At 39.4% G+C, this 18,306-nt stretch overlaps 1 protein-coding gene across 2 annotated transcripts in view; it reads left to right on the top strand.

The window, feature by feature from the left end:
• The window catches only part of peak1 (pseudopodium-enriched atypical kinase 1), a 241,236-nt gene that overhangs the window by 186,344 nt on the left and 36,586 nt on the right, over positions 1-18,306 (top strand). For both annotated transcript variants that reach the window (XM_059946658.1, XM_059946659.1), the window contains one exon: positions 11,918-12,111. In XM_059946658.1, the coding sequence (XP_059802641.1) occupies positions 11,918-12,111 (194 nt within the window). The remainder of the gene's footprint in view (positions 1-11,917; positions 12,112-18,306) is intronic.

Here is an 18,306-nt window from a genome sequence, read left to right on the forward strand (position 1 = left end):
TTAACATCTTTCCTATGATTCAGTGACCAGAACTGTACACAATGCTCCAAATTCAGCCTTACCAATGCCTTGTACAATTTTAACATTACAACATTATTAGAGGAAGGTTTTTCACTCAGAGGGTGGTTGGTGCATGGAATGCACTGCCTGAGTCAGTGGTGGAGGCAAGTTTAAGAGACTACCAGACAAGTATATAGAGGAATTTAAGGTGGGGGGGTTATATGTGAGGCAGGGTTTGAGGGTCATCACAACATTGTGGGCCAAAGGGCCTGTAATGTGCTGTACTGTTCTATGTTCTATCCCAACTCCTATACTCAATGCTCTGATTTATAAAGGCCAGCATACCAAAAGCTTTCTTCACCACCCTATTCACATGAGATTCCACCTTCAGGGAACTGTGCACCATTATTCTTAGATCACTCTGTTCTACTACATTCTTCAATGCCCTACCGTTTACCATGTATGTCCTATTTGGATTATTCCTACAAAAATGAAGCACCCCACACTTATGAGCATTAAACTCCATCTGCCATCGTTCAGCCCACTCTTCTAACTGGCCTAAATCTCTCTGCAAACTTTGTAAACCTACTTCATTATCCACAGCGCCACCTACCTTAGTATCATCTGCATACTTACTAATCCAATTTGCCACCCCATCATCCAGATCATTAATGTGTATATGACAAACAACATTGGACCCAGTACTGATCCCTGAGGCACACCACTAGTCACCGGCCTCCAACCTGACAAACTGTTATCCACCAGTACTCTCTGGCATCTCCCATCCAGCCACTGTTGAATCTATTTTACTACTTCAATATTAATACCTAACGATTGAACCTTCCTAACTAACCTTCCATGTGGAATCTTGTCAAAGGCCTTACTGAAGTCTACATAGACAACATCCACTGCTTTACCCTTGTCAACTTTCCTTGTAACCTCTTCAAAGATTTGTCAAACATGACCTTCTATGCACAAATCCATGTTGACTGTTCCTAATTAGACTCTGTCTATCCAAATAATTATATATACCATCTTTAAGAATACTTTCCATTAATTTACCCACCACTGATGTCAAACTGAGACCTATAATTGCTAGGTTTACTCTTAGAACCCTTTTTAAACAATGGAACCACATGAGCATTACTCTGGCACAATCCCTGTTTCTAATGACATTTGAAATATTTCTGTCAGACTATTTCTACACTAACCTCCCTCAAGGTCCTAGGGAATATCCTGTTAGGACCCGGAGATTTATCCACTTCTATATTCCTTAAAAGCACCAGTACTTCCTCCTCTTTAATCGTCATAGTTTCCATAACTTCCCTACTTGTTTCCCTTACCTTACACATTTCAATATCCTTCTCCTGAGTGAATACTGAAGAAAAGAAATTGTTCAAAATCTCACCCATCTCTCTTGGCTCCACACATAGCTGTCCACTCTGATTCTCTAAGAGACCAATTTTATCTCTCACTATCCTTTTGCTATTATTATAACTGTAGAAACACTTTGGATTTATTTTCACCTTGCTTGCCAAAGCAACCTCATATCTTTTAGCTTTTTAAATTTCTTTCTTAAGATTCTTCTTACGTTCTTTATATTCCTTGAACACCTCAATTACTCCATGCTGCCTGTATTTATTGTAGATATCTCTCTTTCCTAACGAAGTTTCCAATATCCCTTGAAAGCCATGGCTCTCTCAAACTTTTAACCTTTCCTTTCAACCTAACAGAAACATAAAGATTCTGTACCCTCAAATTTTCACCTTTAAATGACTGCCATTTCTCTATTATATCCTTCCCATAAAATAAATTGTCCCAATCCACTCCTTTTGAATCCTTTCGCATCTCCTGAAAGTTAGTCTTTCTCCAATCAAAAATCTCAACCCTGGGTCCAGTCCCATCCTTCTCCATAATTATATTGAAACTAATGGCATTGTGATCACTGGACTGGAAGTGCTCCCCAACACATACCTCCATCACCTGACCTGTTTCATTCCCTAACAGAAGATCCAACACTGCCCCTTCTTTAGTTGGTACCTCTATGTATTGCTGCAAAAAACTATCCTGCACACATTTTACAAACTCCAACCCATCCATCTCTTTAACAGTATGGGCTTCCCAATCTATGTGTGAAAAATTAAAATCTCCCACAATCGCAACCACATGCTTACTACAAATATCTGCTATCTTCTTGCAAATTTGCTCCTCCAATTCTCGCTCCCCATTAGGTGGTCTATAATACACCCCTGTAAGTGTTACTATACCTTTCCCATTCCTCAATTCCACCCAAATAGTCTCCCTAAACGAGCCCTCTAATCGATCCTGCCAGAGCACAGCTGTAGTATTTTCTCTGACAACTCCCCTCTCATTCTGCTAAGCTCCAAAGAGAAAAGTCCCAGCTCTGCTAACCTTGCTTCATATGACTTGTTCTCCAAACCAGGCAACATCCTGGTGAATCTCCTCTGCACCCTCTCCATAGCTTCCACATCCTTCCTATAATGAGGTGACCAGAATTGAACACAATACTCTGAGTGCGGTCTCACCAGAGATTTGTAGAGTTGCAATATGACCTCTCTACTCTTGAACTCAATCCCCCTGTTAATGAAGCCTAGCATCCCATAGGTCTTCTTAATTACCCTATCAACCGTAGCGACCTTGAGGGATGTATGGATTTGAATTCAAAGTCAGTTAAGTATATTCTTTTCCTTTGTAACTGTGTTGATTGTACTAATACTTTGACTTTCTAGTTGTCTTCTACTGCATATTTGAGGGAGCATTCGATTATTTTTCCTGACCACTATCTTTAAGCTAATTGGTCTATAATTAATTTAAAAATATTTTGTTTATGAATTAACCATTGCACAAATCATTCTTCTGGTTTGTCCTTCCAAAATGCATCACCTCACACTTATCCAGATTGAACTCCATCTGCCGTTTTTCTGCCCAACTCTGCAGCCCATCTATACCCTCTTGTAACCTTCGACAATCTGCAGCTCCATCCACAACTCCTCCAATCTTCATGTCATCCGCAAACTTACTCACCCATCCTTCCGCCTCTACATCCAGGTCACTTATAAAAAATCACACATAGCAGGGGTCCCAGGACAAATCTCTGCGGCACTCCAGTAGTCACCAACCTCCAGGCAGAATACTTTCCTTCCACAACTACCCTCTGCTTTCTTCCTTTAAGCCAATTTTTTATCCAAACAGCCAAGGTTCCACTTATCTCATGCCTCATGACTTTCTGGATGAGTCTCTCATGAGGGACCTTGTCAAATGCTTTGCTAAAGTCCATGTAGACTACATCCACTGTCCTACCCTCATCAATTTCTTTTGGTACTTCTTCAAAAAAACTCAATCAGGCTCGTGAGGCACGACCTTCCCTTTACAAAGCCATGTTGACTATCCATGAGTAGACTGTACTTCTCCAAATGCTCGTAGATCCTATCCTTAAGAATCCTTTCCAGTAGTTTGAAGACCACCAATGTAAGACTGACCGGTCTATAGTTCCCAGGTTTCTCCCTATTACCTTTTTTAAACAAGGGAACTACATTTGCCATTCTCCAGTCTTCTGGCACTTCCCCTGCAGCCAAAGAGGATTCAAAGATCATAGCTAATGCTCCTGCGATCTCTTCTCAACTCCCACAACAACCTGGGGTGTATCATATCCGGCCCTGGGGATATATCAATCTTGATATTTTTAAGAAGATCCAGCACTTCTTCCGTAATCTCCACATTGTCCAGCACACAGGCCCACTCTACTTCAACCTCATCCTGTATGGTAATTACGTGTAGATGTTTTGTATTTATATTTATTGTTTTTTTAAAAAAATATTCCCCATCTTACTGTGTGTGTTTTGTGCTGCATTGGATCTGTAACAATTATTTTGTTCTCTTTTACACTTGTTTACTGGTAATGACATTATACAATCTGAATCCTGGTGAAATCAATCATTGAGTTTGGAACATTCTGACTTTATACATTAAAAATAATAGATGAATGTTTCTGCAATTAGCACATTGTTAAAGGCATGTCCCTGCCACATAAGCACAGTTCAGGGCAGGTCTATTTTGTCACTTAATCTTTTGGTTAATTGTTAGTGGAGGCATTCTATCTTTTAACACTGTTACAGAAGGATATATTTTGGGTGTCTGGAGTTTGTTCAGATGCTTTTTATTCTGATCTCTCTCTCTCTCTCTCTCTCTCCCCCCCCCCTCTCTCCCCCTCTCCCCTCTCCCCCTCCCTCTCCCTCCCTCTCCCTCCCTCTCCCTCCCTCTCCCTCCCTCTCCCTCCCTCTCTCTCCCTCCCTCTCTCTCCCCCTCTCTCCCCCCTCTCTCTCTCCCTCTCCCTCTCTCTCTCCCTCTCCCTCTCTCTCTCCCTCTCTCTCTCCCTCTCCCTCTCTCTCTCCCTCTCCCTCTCTCTCTCCCTCACTCTCTCTCCCTCTCTCTCTTCCCCCCCTCTCCCTCTCTCTCTCTCTTCCCCCCTCCCTCTCTCTCTCTTCCCCCCCCTCCCTCTCTCTCTCCCCCCTCCCTCTCTCTCTCTCCCCCCTCTCTCTCTCTCTCTTCCCCCCTCTCCCTCTCTCTCTCCCCCCCCCTCCCTCCCTCTCTCTCTTCCCCCTCTCCCTCTCTCTCTCACTTCCCCCCCTCCCTCTCTCTCTCTTCCCCCCTCTCTCTCTCTTCCCCCCTCTCTCTCTCTTCCCCCCTCCCTCTCTCTCTCTCTTCCCCCCTCTCTCTCTCTTCCCCCCTCTCTCTCTCTCTTCCCCCCTCTCTCTCTCTCTCTCTCTCTCTCTCTCTCCCCCTTTCTCTCTCCCCCCCTCTCTCTCCCTCTCCCTCCCTCCCTCTCTCTCTTTCCCTCCCTCTCCCTCTCCCCCTCTCTTCTCTCTCTCTCTCTCTCCTCCCCTCTCTGCTCTCTCTCTCTCTCCTCCCCTCTCTTCTCTCTCTCTCTCTCTCTCTCTCTCTCTCTCTCTCTCTCTCCTCCCCTCTCTTCTCTCTCACTTTTTTGTGCTCCTAACCCCACCCCAGAGACTTTGATAGATTCCATTTATAGCTTTGGAGTGGCCCAGTTTTAGAGAAGCACCCAGGCACTGATCCCTTTTCTAAAGCTTTTGATACAATGTAATCGTGACTTGGCTTTTCTTCCCCATTTTTTAATATGTGTAGGCTCAATTCATTTCAGCTAGGAGTTTTTTTTCTTTCTAACTTTCCAAATCAGGCAAAAAACAGACTGTCTCAAACTATTGCCAGCTTTTTAACCACGGTTTGTTATTCTGGGAATGCTGCATGAAAGCGCTACCTAATGGCTTGTGTAAACTTGGATGTAGTGTGTACTCTATAAACTTGGAACAAGTCTGAGTGAGTTATTCAAATTTGAGTGTGGGTTACCAGAGGCCTGGGAACAATTATAAACAGAGTACAAATAAATGTTTTTTAAATTACTAAGAATGTTTCTGAGAAGAATGCTTCTGAAATAAAGTCTTGTTTCTGTTTTGTTTCTGACATTATGAAATATTAAGTATAAAATGTAAAATTGGAATAATGCATGGAATAATATTGAACTGAGAAGAAGCAATGCCTTCATAAACTTAGCTAACATTTACTTAGACTACCATAGGATGTGTGAAAAAGGGTGCATGGCACAGCAGGTAAACATTTGCCACAAGTTAGAAGATTTTGGGTTCAAGATTCATTTTGGAGAATGAAAACAAAACCTATGCTGGCACTGTAGTGCCCATCTGAAAGGGTGTCTGTTTGATATGTTAAACTGAAATAATGATGGCTCTCTTGGGTAGACAAAAGTATACCAAAAGAGTTTCCCTCCGTATCTGAGCTAGCATTTGTCACTTACTCAGCATCACTGAAACTGATCATTCATGTTTTGTTTATGAAACTTTGTATGTTCTACATTTCCTACAATGTGATAGAATGATGTTTTAAAAATACTGCAATGGCATTAAGGTGCTTTGGAACATCTTACAATCTTGCAATGTGAAAGGCTCAGCAGCTGTTGCTCCACCTCCATGATCTGACCTATAGGACTGTTGGTACGGAGTTTGCACACAGATCATTGTATGTTTTAACCCTCCACCACCCCTTCCTCAGTACTTCAGTTTTGCCCACATGCACATTTGTAGGGTAATTGCTTGCTATAAATTGCTCTCAAAATGGAGGTAACCAATAGAATATAGGTATAAAAATGAGGAAATCTGCAGATGCTGGAAATTCAAACAACAACACAAACAAAATGCTGGTAGAACACAGCAGGCTAGGCAGCATCTATAGGGAGAAGCGCTGTCGATGTTTCGGGCCGAGACCCTTCGTCAGGACTAACCGAAAGGAAAGATAGTAAAAGATTTGAAAGTAGTGGGGGAGGGGGAAATGCAAAATGATAGGAGAAGACCGGAGGGGGTGGGATGAAGCTAAGAGCTGGAAAGGTGATTGGCGAAAGTGATACAGAGCTGGAGAAGGGAAAGGATCATGGGACGGGAGTCCTCAGGCGAAAGAAAGGGGGGGCAGCACCAGAGGTTGATGGAGAACAGGCAAACAACTAAATATGTCAGGGATGAGGGGAGGAGGGGCATTAACGGAAGTTAGAGAAGTCAATGTTCATGCCATCAGGTTGGAGGCTACCCAGCCGGTATATAAGGTGTTGTTCCTCCAACCTGAGTTTGGATTCATTTTGACAATAGAGGAGGCCATGGATAGACATATCAGAATGGGAATGGGACGTGGAATTAAAATGTGTGGCCACTGGGAGATCCTGCTTTTTCTGGCGGACCGAGCGTAGGTGTTCCGCGAAACGGTCTCCCAGTCTGCGTTGGGTCTCACCAATATATAAAAGGCCACACCGGGAGCACCGGACACAGTATACCAAACCAGCCGACTCACAGGTGAAGTCGAATATAGGTATGATAGGTTATAGGGAAATTAGTAGGGTAACACGATTGGTTTATAAGCCAGTATAGACTTGTACTATATAAACACACGTTGTAGGTATAACAGCACCCAATATTTTAATAAGATATCATTGCCACACTGTTCCGTCCCTTCCATTGATTGACTTGATAAGACTGCCAGGAATTTGGACAGTTGCAACTGGTTTAGGCAGTGATTATATTGCTGGAAGAAATAACTCTAAGGTATGTTTTTTTTAAAGCAGAACAGACTGATTCTGGCTTTGAGATGTTTTAGTTTATTAAAGATGCTTTATAAATTTATTGTTGATCGTGAATTCCTCCAGATCCCAGAAATTATTTTGTACACATTCCCCCCCAGAAATTATTTTGTACACATTCCCAGCAAAACTCCTCTTGGACACAGAATAACTTCTCTATGGGCCACCTAAATTTGCACCAAACTGAATATGAGGAAGTTCACTGGAATGCTTATTTGGTGTTAGTGGCTTGCTAGTTGTACTTAGATGGGGCCCAGGGCTAAAAAAGGTCCAATCTATTTCTCGAGTCACAGTAAGTGGTTCATGAATTGGGGCAATCCGTAATGACTGCGTTCTGTAACTTCTGTGTCTCTAGGATGTGTTGCATGTATCATTATTAAGTACACATTATGTATTGGAAACTTTTAGTTGCACACATGGGGGAGTTTTAAAACATGTAGAATAAGGCCAACCAAGGATGTGATAACAGTGTTATATTTTTGATCACTTAAATTAACAACAAGTGTATGGCTAGCTCACTTTATGTGTCTAAATAGAATATTAGTTGTTAGATTTTATATTACAATTAAAACCACCTGAAAATTCAAAATGGCTTCATTTGGATGCATACATAGATGACTTACTTCTTGTCTCTGTGACTTCCTATTGCTGATTTATGACCAACAGCAGTATGAACCAAATCTGTGTTTAAAGTAGTCTCGGAGGAACACGTCTTGCATGTGAAAGAAATCGTGACTAGTTTGTTAATCATCAATTTAATCAACATTCTGCATGACTCATTAGTTATTAGGATGCAGTAAAGGTGAACTAATCTTTACATCACATATGTATTACATATATTGCAAAGTCGCATGGATTTGCACATTTTGCTGTTAATGGTCAACTGTAAACTTTATCAAAGTTCAAAGTAAATTATTAAAGTATGTATGTATATTACCCTGAGATTCATTTTCATGTGGGCTTTCACTGTAGAACAAAAATACAACAAAATCAGTGGAAAAACTACACACAAAGACTGACAAGCAGTCAATGTGCAAAAGAAAGCAAATTGTGTAAATACAAAAATACAAATAATAAATAATGCTGAGGACAAAACATGAGTTGTACAGTACTTGAAAAGTGAGTCCACATTAGTGAGGCCTAATTTGGAGTATTGTGTGCAGTTTTAGTCACCTACTTACAGGAAAGGTATAAGCAAAGTTGAAAGAGTACAGAGATTTACCAGAATGTTGCCGGGTCTGGAGGGCCTGAATTATAAGGAAAGATTGAATAGGTTAGGACTGTATTTTTTAGAATGTAGACTGAGAGGAGATTCGATAGAGATACAAAATTATAAGGGGAAGAGACAGGGTAAATGCTTTTTCCACTGAGGTGGGGTAGGACTACAACTAGAAGTCACAGGCTAAGGGTGAAAGGTGAGAAGTTTAAGGGGAATATGGGTTATCTTCTGCACTTAAAGGGTTGTGAGAGTGAGGATTGAGTTGAACATGAGCTTGATTTCAACATTTAGGAGAAGTTTGGATAGGTACATGGATGATAGGGATATGGAGAGCTATGGTCCTGGTGCAGGTCAATAGGAGTAGGCAGTTGAAGGGCTTGTTTCTGTCCTGTACTTCTCTGTGACTCTATGTCACAGGTTGAGGAATTACTTCATTGTTGAGGTGAGTGAAGTTATCCATATTGATTCAGCCAAACATCAATTTCATTTAATTTCATTAATGGATAACTACAAGTTTGCTAATTAACTGCTCAATTTAGGAAGTCCTCACTTTTAGTTCAGATATTGTTGAAAAATGAAGCCAGCAAAATGAATGATATTAACATTGAGTGATCCAACAGGATGAAAAAAACGCATTCTCTACCTCATTTGCAGATCTCAGCACAAACTGGAAAAGCACCACTCTTTGTGTTCGTAACATGTATATGTAATATGTACAACTGAAACTTGTCAGCATTGACTCATTTGGGAGCATTCTGTCCTTGTAGGTTGTGGTTTAAAGCCTTAGTTCAGTCAATGTTTCTGGGCTAGCAATTGATTGTTTGGGATAGCTTTTTATAAGAGCTTAATGTTTTGCCATTGTCCTGATTTATCCCTCAATCAGCTACTAAAATAAATCTTGTGGTATTTGTTTAATTGTTAGTTGTGGAACTCCTGTTGTGCTCCATATTTTCTAAATTACAACTGTGGTTACTTTTCAGTTTACATTTACCAGTATTAAAAGATTATTTAAATGTGAGGTTCTAGTCCTGATTTTGTCATTATAGTGTTGGAAAACATATAAAATTGGGACCTCTGTAAATGCAAAGTTCAATGTAGAAATTATAATTAGCTGTTATTAATTCTTAAGACCATTGGTGTAGGAACAGAATTCGGCCTTTTGGCCAATTGTGTCTGCTCTGCCATTCAGTCATGGCTTTTTGTTTTTCAACCCCATTCTTCTGCCTTCTCCCTATAACCTTTAAACTTCTTACAAATCAAGAATCTCGAGGAGTCCTGCATGCTGTGTCATTTCATAGTCTTCTCCATTGTCTCTGAAAGTCAGTGCAATAGCAAACTTTACTGTAGCAACACACACAAAACGCTGGAGGAACTCAGCAGGCCAGCCAGCACCTATAGAAAGGAGTACAGTGGACATTTTGGGCTGAGACCCTTCATCAGGATTGGACTTTTCTCTAGTCCTGATGAAGGGTCTTGTCCCAAAACATCTGAGTTCCTCCAGTATTTTGTGTGCTTTACTTGGATTTTCAGCATCTGCAAATTTTCTTTTGCTTGTGATTAAATGTTTCTGGAACTGCTGATCTAATCTTATTGTAAATACTGGGTATGCTTTGGTGCATTAGATTTAGAGTTTCTAATTGTAATCTGAATCCCAAACAGCAAACTGACTCATTTAAAATAAAATGAATGCACATATGTCAATTATAATGTTCTGTGGCATTCAAAATGTAACAGATTTAATTTTTTTTTCAAAAGCAGTTTATTTCCTGGTTTGTTGACTTTGATAAATATGTTTTGGGAACTCAGCATGCTTGATGTCATCACTGAACTGAGAACCATCTTCAACAAATATCTATAAAATTAAAGCCCATGCAACAGATTGCGCAAAGTGAGAACACAGATCATTGCTGTTATGGCATTTTATATTCTCTTAAATGGCTTAGTTAATTTTTCTCTATTTCCCTGTCTCCTTCAGTGATGTCATTTTTAATCATGATTACTTGTAAATTGAAACGTTTTGGGTATGTATAAAAATACCTTGCTTCAAATGGAAGTTTAATAAAGATCTGTAGGCAAGCTTCAGTTGAAGGGATATCATATATACTTCCCAAGAGGGACAGTCTGTTAAATGTGTCAAATATTTCCAGTGCTTTTTGTCGAGCTATCTGCAAAGACAGGAAGTAGAGGGTGATGTACATATTCCTCACCACTAATCCCAAAAGGAATAAAGTATGAAATATTAATTACACTCCATGTATTTTACTAGTTCTGGGCCATTAAAAATTTAGCTCCTCTTTCGTGTCTGGTATCCCATAACTAAAGCAGCTAGTGGGCTGTGGACAAGAAACATGGGTTGATAAGCATGTAACTTATACAAACAGAGGGAGGAAAAGAATGCTTTCATTTTTTAAAAAAAATTCCAGATTCCAGAAACTGCAGCTGAACTTAGAAAAATGTTTCCATAACATGCTTTAAAAATTGGATTGATGGTATTTGGTGTTTTCTAGTTTGATAATAATTTAAGCCTTTGCTGTATTCCCTAGCTCTTTGGAATAAGTTGATTGCAGCCACTCAAAGCGTTAATAAATCTGACTCAGTTGGTGACCTCTAGCTCTATAGGTAGAGAATTCTGGCAGACTTTCAGCACTGAGCCAGAGTTAGGACAGTCTGGCTGATGATATCACAGTATGTAGAGCTTGCAACTTTTAAGTTAATCAGCTACTTTCAAAACATGTTTATGAAATTGAGAAGCAAATTCAAAACATTGGTTTCAATGGGGAGTTGTGTGAGTAATTTGAGTAGGTAAGTTAACAGTCAAACCTTTTCATATCTGTTTTAAGATAGGGGAAATAAGTGATAAAAATATGAACTCTGTCCCAGGCTATAGTGATTTTGACTTGAAACTTCTAAGTTGGTTTTCAATTTGTAACATTTCAAATAGATTGTTCAATAAGTAGCTGGAGTAAAAAAGCACTGCTTTGAGAGTGACTTTAAAAAAGATGTTCCCAGTGCTTAAAAGATGGTTGAAAACTTCAGTTTAAAATGAAGTTTTAATTTTACTTTTTGGCAAATGCAATCTAAACACAGCTTTTCCTTGTTATCAATTGTGACACACCTTAGTTAACTATAAACCATAGTTGCAGAATGGTTTACCGTAGAAATTGAAATGAATTATGAGCTTCACATTAAGCCTTCCATCTTCCCAGAACTCTTTAAGGGTAAATACACAAGATTTAAAGAAACCTGTTTTACTAGATCTTATCTTGGAACAAGATTAATTGAACACTGTGTAAAATGAAGCTAAAATTGCCCAGGGATCTGTAAACTCACAAGTTCTTGCAGGTCTAAAATAAGTTTCAACTGACACTCAGCTACTCCTAAATTATACAGTTTTCAAATACTTCGAGTTAGAAAAAGATATAGTTTTAGATTCACAAGTAAAAGTAGAGCAATTTTAGATAAGAATTATATGTGAATGTTTGATGAACTATGAACACTGAAGGTAAGCTTTTTTTTCATTAAAGCAACCTTCTGGGTGAGGTGACCATTGAAGACATGTCGCCACAGGAATCAGAAGTTCAAAGGTCGGCACTGGCGAGCCAGGAAGCATCTGGCACAATGACTCTGGTGCTGACCACCACGGGATCTCAGGATGAAAAAGACACGGGCAGTGAGTCAGCTGATGAAAGCATCAGTAGCGCTACCTACAGCAATTTGGGTAAGAGAGTACAGCAGTTTAAGAGAATGGGTGTGGGAGCCGGAAATGGATTTTTCTTTGCTCTAGGCTTCTAGTAATTTCCAAATATATTAAATGTATCAGTTAAGTCTTGGGCTGTTAGCTATATATGTGTAAGGCAAATGTTTATTTGATGTATGTGTCTCTGGTGATTGCCAATACATTCTGAAGGTTACAGTGTGAGGAATGCGGCTATAATGTGGACGATCCTGTTTAGGTGGAGTGAGCAGGAAGAGATTAGATTAAAGTTTAAAACGCCCTATCAAAAGCTGTACTGTGCTAAAAAAGGGTCAAAATGACGGTAGCTTTCGCAGTCCATTTGCTCAACAACCTCTTTGTTCATTAAAGGTAGGGCAGCAACATTTTAATTTTGTTAACATGCTTCTTAAAAAATGCTGTTGAATGCTGTAAATCTAATTTAAAACAACTGGGTGAAGAAAGCAAGGCTGTGGGTGATATGGCAGGAATGTGCAGATTTAACGCGTTAACTACTAAGGTAGGCATACTTCTATTGTTTCACATTTGGTGTTCATTCATCGTGTACCAGTTTTTTGGAATTGTTACTAAATAATTAATGTCTTGCTCTCAGATTGCTTTTAATTTAAGAATATGGTTTACACTAACATGCTTCTTTACCAAAAACACAAACAAGTTCAGACACAGCACAGGTTTATTTTTTATTCTCTCTTCATATGTATCATGAAAGCTAACATTTACAAAATTGCTAATGCTGTATCTTTTAAAAGATTTTAAAGATTTAAGTTAATTTCTTCTTCAAGCTGCACAAGGCCAGAATATTCTGTTCATTACCAAATTTGAGATCTTAACCTAATATGCAAGCTTTTGAGAAACACCAGCCCTTGGTCTTCTGTGACTAATGCATATTTCAGAGTTTTAAAAAAGTTTATTTTACTGTGATCAAATTAGCATCTGATAACAACTAAAATGTTTAAGTTTTGATCCCCAAATGTTGCGGGTGTGGTGTGGGGAGGAATCACTAACAGAATTTTTATCCGATGGGATACGTAGCAATTTTTTGGGGGGGAGGGAGTAGTGCCGTGCTTAAGTGCACTTAGGCAAAAGGCAAGCTTAAACAAGGAACTTGTCAAGTTACATCAGCACAGAGCACAGGTAATCCTACTGCAAGAGCTAAAATGATCCTATTTGTTTTAATATTTATGATTATCTGTAATCAATTGTCAACAGTGGACTTGTACCCCCCCCCCCCCCCCAACATGTCTTGTTCAGGTGTCCCAACCATCTGCCTGCCACAGAACATGGAATTAGTTCCAGACTTCCATGATATTTGATTCTGGTGGCAGCTCAATGTAAACCCATTTCTTGCTTCCTTTCTACTTAAAGAGGCCAGTTGTGAGCAAAAATCAACAAACCTTGAACATCCAAAGGAGATGCTTTGGAAATGTTAGACTTTCCCTTAATTTGACAATTAGAATCATTCATAGTTTAGATGCAACACTCTTCTTTCTGATTTAAAAAGGTGTGGGTCCGCATCATACTCTAGAATAAAATTTAGGCTAATGCTGGAGTACTGAGGAAGTGTCTTCCTGCTGAGGTGCTGTCTTTTGGATGAGATATTCTGCTGAGATTCCATTTGCAATTGGAATTGATTTATTATTATCACATTTACTGAGTTACAGTAAAAAGCTTGTCTTGCATACGTTTCATACAAATCAATTCATTACACAGTGTATTGAGGTAATACAAGGTAAAACAATAACAGAATGTAGAATAAAGTGTAATGGCTACAGAGAAGGTGTAGTGCAGGTAAGGAATAAGATGCAAGATTATAATGAGGGAAATTGTGAGGTCGTCCATTTTATTGTACAAGGAACCATTTAATTGTCTTATACCAGTGAGGTAGAAGCTGTCCTTGCGCCCAGTGTTATGTGCTATCAGGCTTTTGTATCTTCTGTCCATTGGCAAAGGGGAGAAGAGAGATGTCCAGGTTGGGTGGGGTAGTTGATTATACTGGCTGCTTTCCTGAGATATTGAGAAGCATAGACAGAGTCCATGGAAATGAGGCTGGTTTCTGTGTTGTGCTGATCCATGTCCACAACTCTCTGCGGTTTCTTGCAGCTAGGGGCAGAGCAGTTGCTATGCCAAGCTTTGATGCATGCAGCTGGGAAGCTTTCCATGATGCGTTGATTACAAATTGGGTTGATCGGGACATGCCAAATTTCTTTAGCCTCCTCAAGAAGTAGAGGTGTTAGTGAACTTTCTTGACAGTGCTGTCTACTTGTTTGGACCATGACAGAGTATTGATGATGTTCACTCCTAGGAACTTGAGCCTTCCAACCATTTCAACCTTAGCACAGTTATGTAGATGGGAGAATGTGCACCATCCTACTTCCTGAAGTTAATAACCAGCTCTTTTGTCTTACTGACATTGAGGGAACATTTGTTATCATGCACCATGTCACTAAGCTCTCTATCTCCTTCCTGTACTCCGACGCACCATTATTCGAGATATGGGCCACTATTTTGGTATCATTTTCAATTTCTAGATGGTGTTAAAATCTGCCCACACAACCATGAGTATACAGGGAGTAGGGGGCTGAGGACGCAAGTTAGTGGAGCACTGGTATTGAGAACAAATATGATGGAGGTGGTCGCGGCTGATCCTTACTGATGATAATGTATTGGTCAGGAAGTTGAGGATCCACTTGCAAAAAGTGGTGTTGACTCCCAGGTCTTGTAGTTTGATAATGAGTTGCTTAGTAAATGGGATTAAGTGGTCCCCTAGCACATTTTCAAAGACTAGCACAAGAGTTAAACTTTTAGTCCTGCCCAAAATATTTTCTTTGCTCACTATTAAAAATATATTATCCAATATTGTCATCTTTGTTGGAGTTCAATGTTAGAGTGTTGACTGCCACATTACCTACCCAAGCTAGTACACTTAGTTGATTGTAGACTACTTCAGAATGTTCTAAAAAATGTACAGCACCACTGAAAATAAGGTAAAGTTTTTTCCCTTTTCAATCCTTACAAAATTCAAATTTGATGCTTGCTGATGGCTGTTTCTATTGCGTACTGTTACAGTTTTGAAGGTGATAGGGGTATGTGTTAGAATTAATGAGGCCCATCTTAAATCTACTTTCTTCTCTGTAAATGTGATCCCAGTTTGTGAAGTTATGAATAATTTCACCCCTGGGCTGCTTGTTATCCAATACATTGACTTTAAAAAATGCGTTCATGTCTTCAAACTTGTCTGCACCTAATCCTGTCTCTAGGCATATATATCCTTTAATCTTCAATTCTAGCCCTTTGAGTAGCTTGCCTTCCTGTTCACTCATGGTTGCTTGCCACAGAATCTTGATCTGCTGCACTCCATTTTTTTTTGGAACCATCAAAGAAGTTCTCAATCTTAGCTTCCTTTGTATTTTCCATCTCTGCAAAACATTTTCAGTTGAGTATTTTGACCATTTTAGTCACGTATTTAGTTTCTCAATTCAATTACGGTATCTATGTTACTTTAGTTTTAGATTTTCTTCTGTGTATATTGTATCTATCACATGTTACTATATAAGAGAGATTCTCTTATAAAATGTTTCCATTACATATTTTTCATTGTCAGTGACTTCAGTCATCATTTTGTTCTTCAAAATGGGGATATTTGTTACCATCTTCATCTCATCTGAATATGATAGAGTTATAGAGGCAAATAGCACTGAAACTGTCCCTTCAGCCTAACTTATACATGCTGACCATATTGCCTATTTGAGCTAATCCCATTTGCCTGCATTTGTTCCACATCCCTCCAAAGCTTTCCTTTCCATATTCCCAAGTATCTTTTAAATATTGTAATTGTCTCCACTCTACCACTTCCTCTGGCAGCTCAATCTATACACACTCTATGTGGAAAAACTTGCCCCTTAATTCTCCTTTGGATTTTACCCCAATCACCTTGAACCCATGACTTCTAATTTTGGACTCCTATATCCTGGAGTAAAAAGACTGTGACCATCCACCTTATATATGACCCTCATGATTTTATGTATCTCTATAAGGTTTTCCCTTGACTTCCTACATTCCAGGGCAAACAGACTTAGCTCTTCTTATTACTCAAGTCATCCAGTCCTGGAAACATTGTTGTGAATCTTTCTGCAACCTCTCTAGCTTCATGTCATATTTCCCATAAGTAGGTGTCCTCATCTGCACACAATATTCCAGCTGCATTCTCACCAATGTCTGTAAAGTAACATCCTAACTGTTGTATTCAGTACACTGACCAATAGAGACCAGCCTGTCAAACATTCTGTTTCCCTGTGTCGCCACATACGGAGAACTATGTACAGATACTTGTATCTCCAGAGCTCTCTGTTCCCCATCTCTCCGTGGCCCTGCCATTTACTGTATATATCCTGCCCTCATTTAACTTTCCACTTTGCTATGTCCAAGTTAAATTCCCAGTTGGTCTTGGTCATGTTGTAATCCCTATAACTTCACTGTCCACCATGCTATTAATTTTGTTGTTATCTGCAGATTTACTGATCATGTCACCTACATTCTCTTCCATTCTGTTAATATAGATGATAACCAACAGGGGATTCAGCACTGATCTCTCTAATCTGAAGAACAGTCCTCCACCTACCACCAAGCCAAATTTGTAACCAGTTGGCTAGCTCAATATGGATCCCACATGATATCACCTTCCAGACCAGCCTCCCATGTGGCTTGTGAAGGCCTTGTCCACGTAGAGAACATCTACAGCTATTCCTTATTCAGCGTTTCAAAACAAAATTTACTCAGGTTAATGAGATGCAATTTCCATGGAGCCATGTTGACCATCCCTAATCATTTGTTCCAGCTCCAAATGTAGAAACTTTTTTCTCAGAATCCCCTCCAGTAGCATTCACACCACTGATGTTAGGCTTTCTGGCCTGTAGTTCCCTGGTTTGTCCTTGCAACCCTTCTTAATGAAGGCGCATCAGACATACTTAAATTTATCAGTACATCACCCATGGCTAATAAAAATGTAAGTCTCTCTACTACAGTTCTAGTGATTTTTCCCTAGCTTCCTACAATGCTCTAGAATAAATTAGGTTATGCCCTGGGGATTTACCCATTTCTATGTGCTTTAAGACCATCAGCTCCTTCTCTTTTGTAATGTTCACATGCTGCAGTATTTCACTATTCCCTTTGCTGAATTCCAAAGCTTTCCATGTCTTTCTCTGTGGTAAATATGTTTGAAATGCTAAACTGGGATGCTTTAGTTTTAATTGTTAATTATGATTTTTTTTGTAAATTGCTAGCTTTCTTGGAAATCATTTTAATAAATGGTTACTTTAAGTATACTGAACTAAAGTGCCCAAAAGCAATCTGACTAGATTTTCCCCATTTCATTTACTCATTTATTGATTTCCACATATTAACCCTCAAACAATTAATAGCATAGTCCCTCTTTCTTTCAAAAGTTCCTCTTGGTGTGCCCATATCACCCAATATGTTATCTGTACTATTCAATCTCATCCTGATGGATTATATATATATATATGAGAATTTACCAGTTTTTCATGAAGTATCTTGTAACAATTCTCCAGTGTCACATAATTTTTGCATTGTTTAATGAAAGGCTGAAGTGTTCATGGTTGTCCCCAGTACTAGAGTCATCTTCACAAGAAGTTCCCTTGGAAGAACAGGATTAGAACTGTATACCGTATTATTACAACAGGGAAAGAGGCCATTCAGCCCACAGAGCTTGTGCAATTCCTCTGGAATCCTGTCAGTGTCATTCTCTCCCTCCTTCCCCACCACCCTGCAGATTTTTCTTCTGCGAGTATAGGTCCAGTTCCTTTTATAAATAAGGATTGAACTTCCACATCATGACTACTTACGATGTGAAAATAGGTTTTCTCCCCACTTCAGGTCGTCCCTGATTCTTTTGTTAATTAAAGCTATGTCCGTCTCTCAATTCCTGTAATTCATTTATCTAAAGCTTTTTGAACACATCCTTTAAATAACTACTCAATATTCTCTGGACTAAGGTGAAGAATTCTGGGTAATTCAAATTGCTGAACCCTGGGCCATTCTGCTAAATATTTTCTGCACCATCTTTCATAGAAGTGACCAGAAATGGAGACATGAGTCTTATTGCAAATGAACCATTAATTTGTAGTGGTTCATCTTAATCTCATTTCAAACTTTCTGTCGCTA

The sequence above is a fragment of the Hypanus sabinus genome, chromosome 21 (genome assembly GCF_030144855.1).
Source record: "Hypanus sabinus isolate sHypSab1 chromosome 21, sHypSab1.hap1, whole genome shotgun sequence".
Lineage (NCBI taxonomy): Eukaryota > Metazoa > Chordata > Chondrichthyes > Myliobatiformes > Dasyatidae > Hypanus > Hypanus sabinus.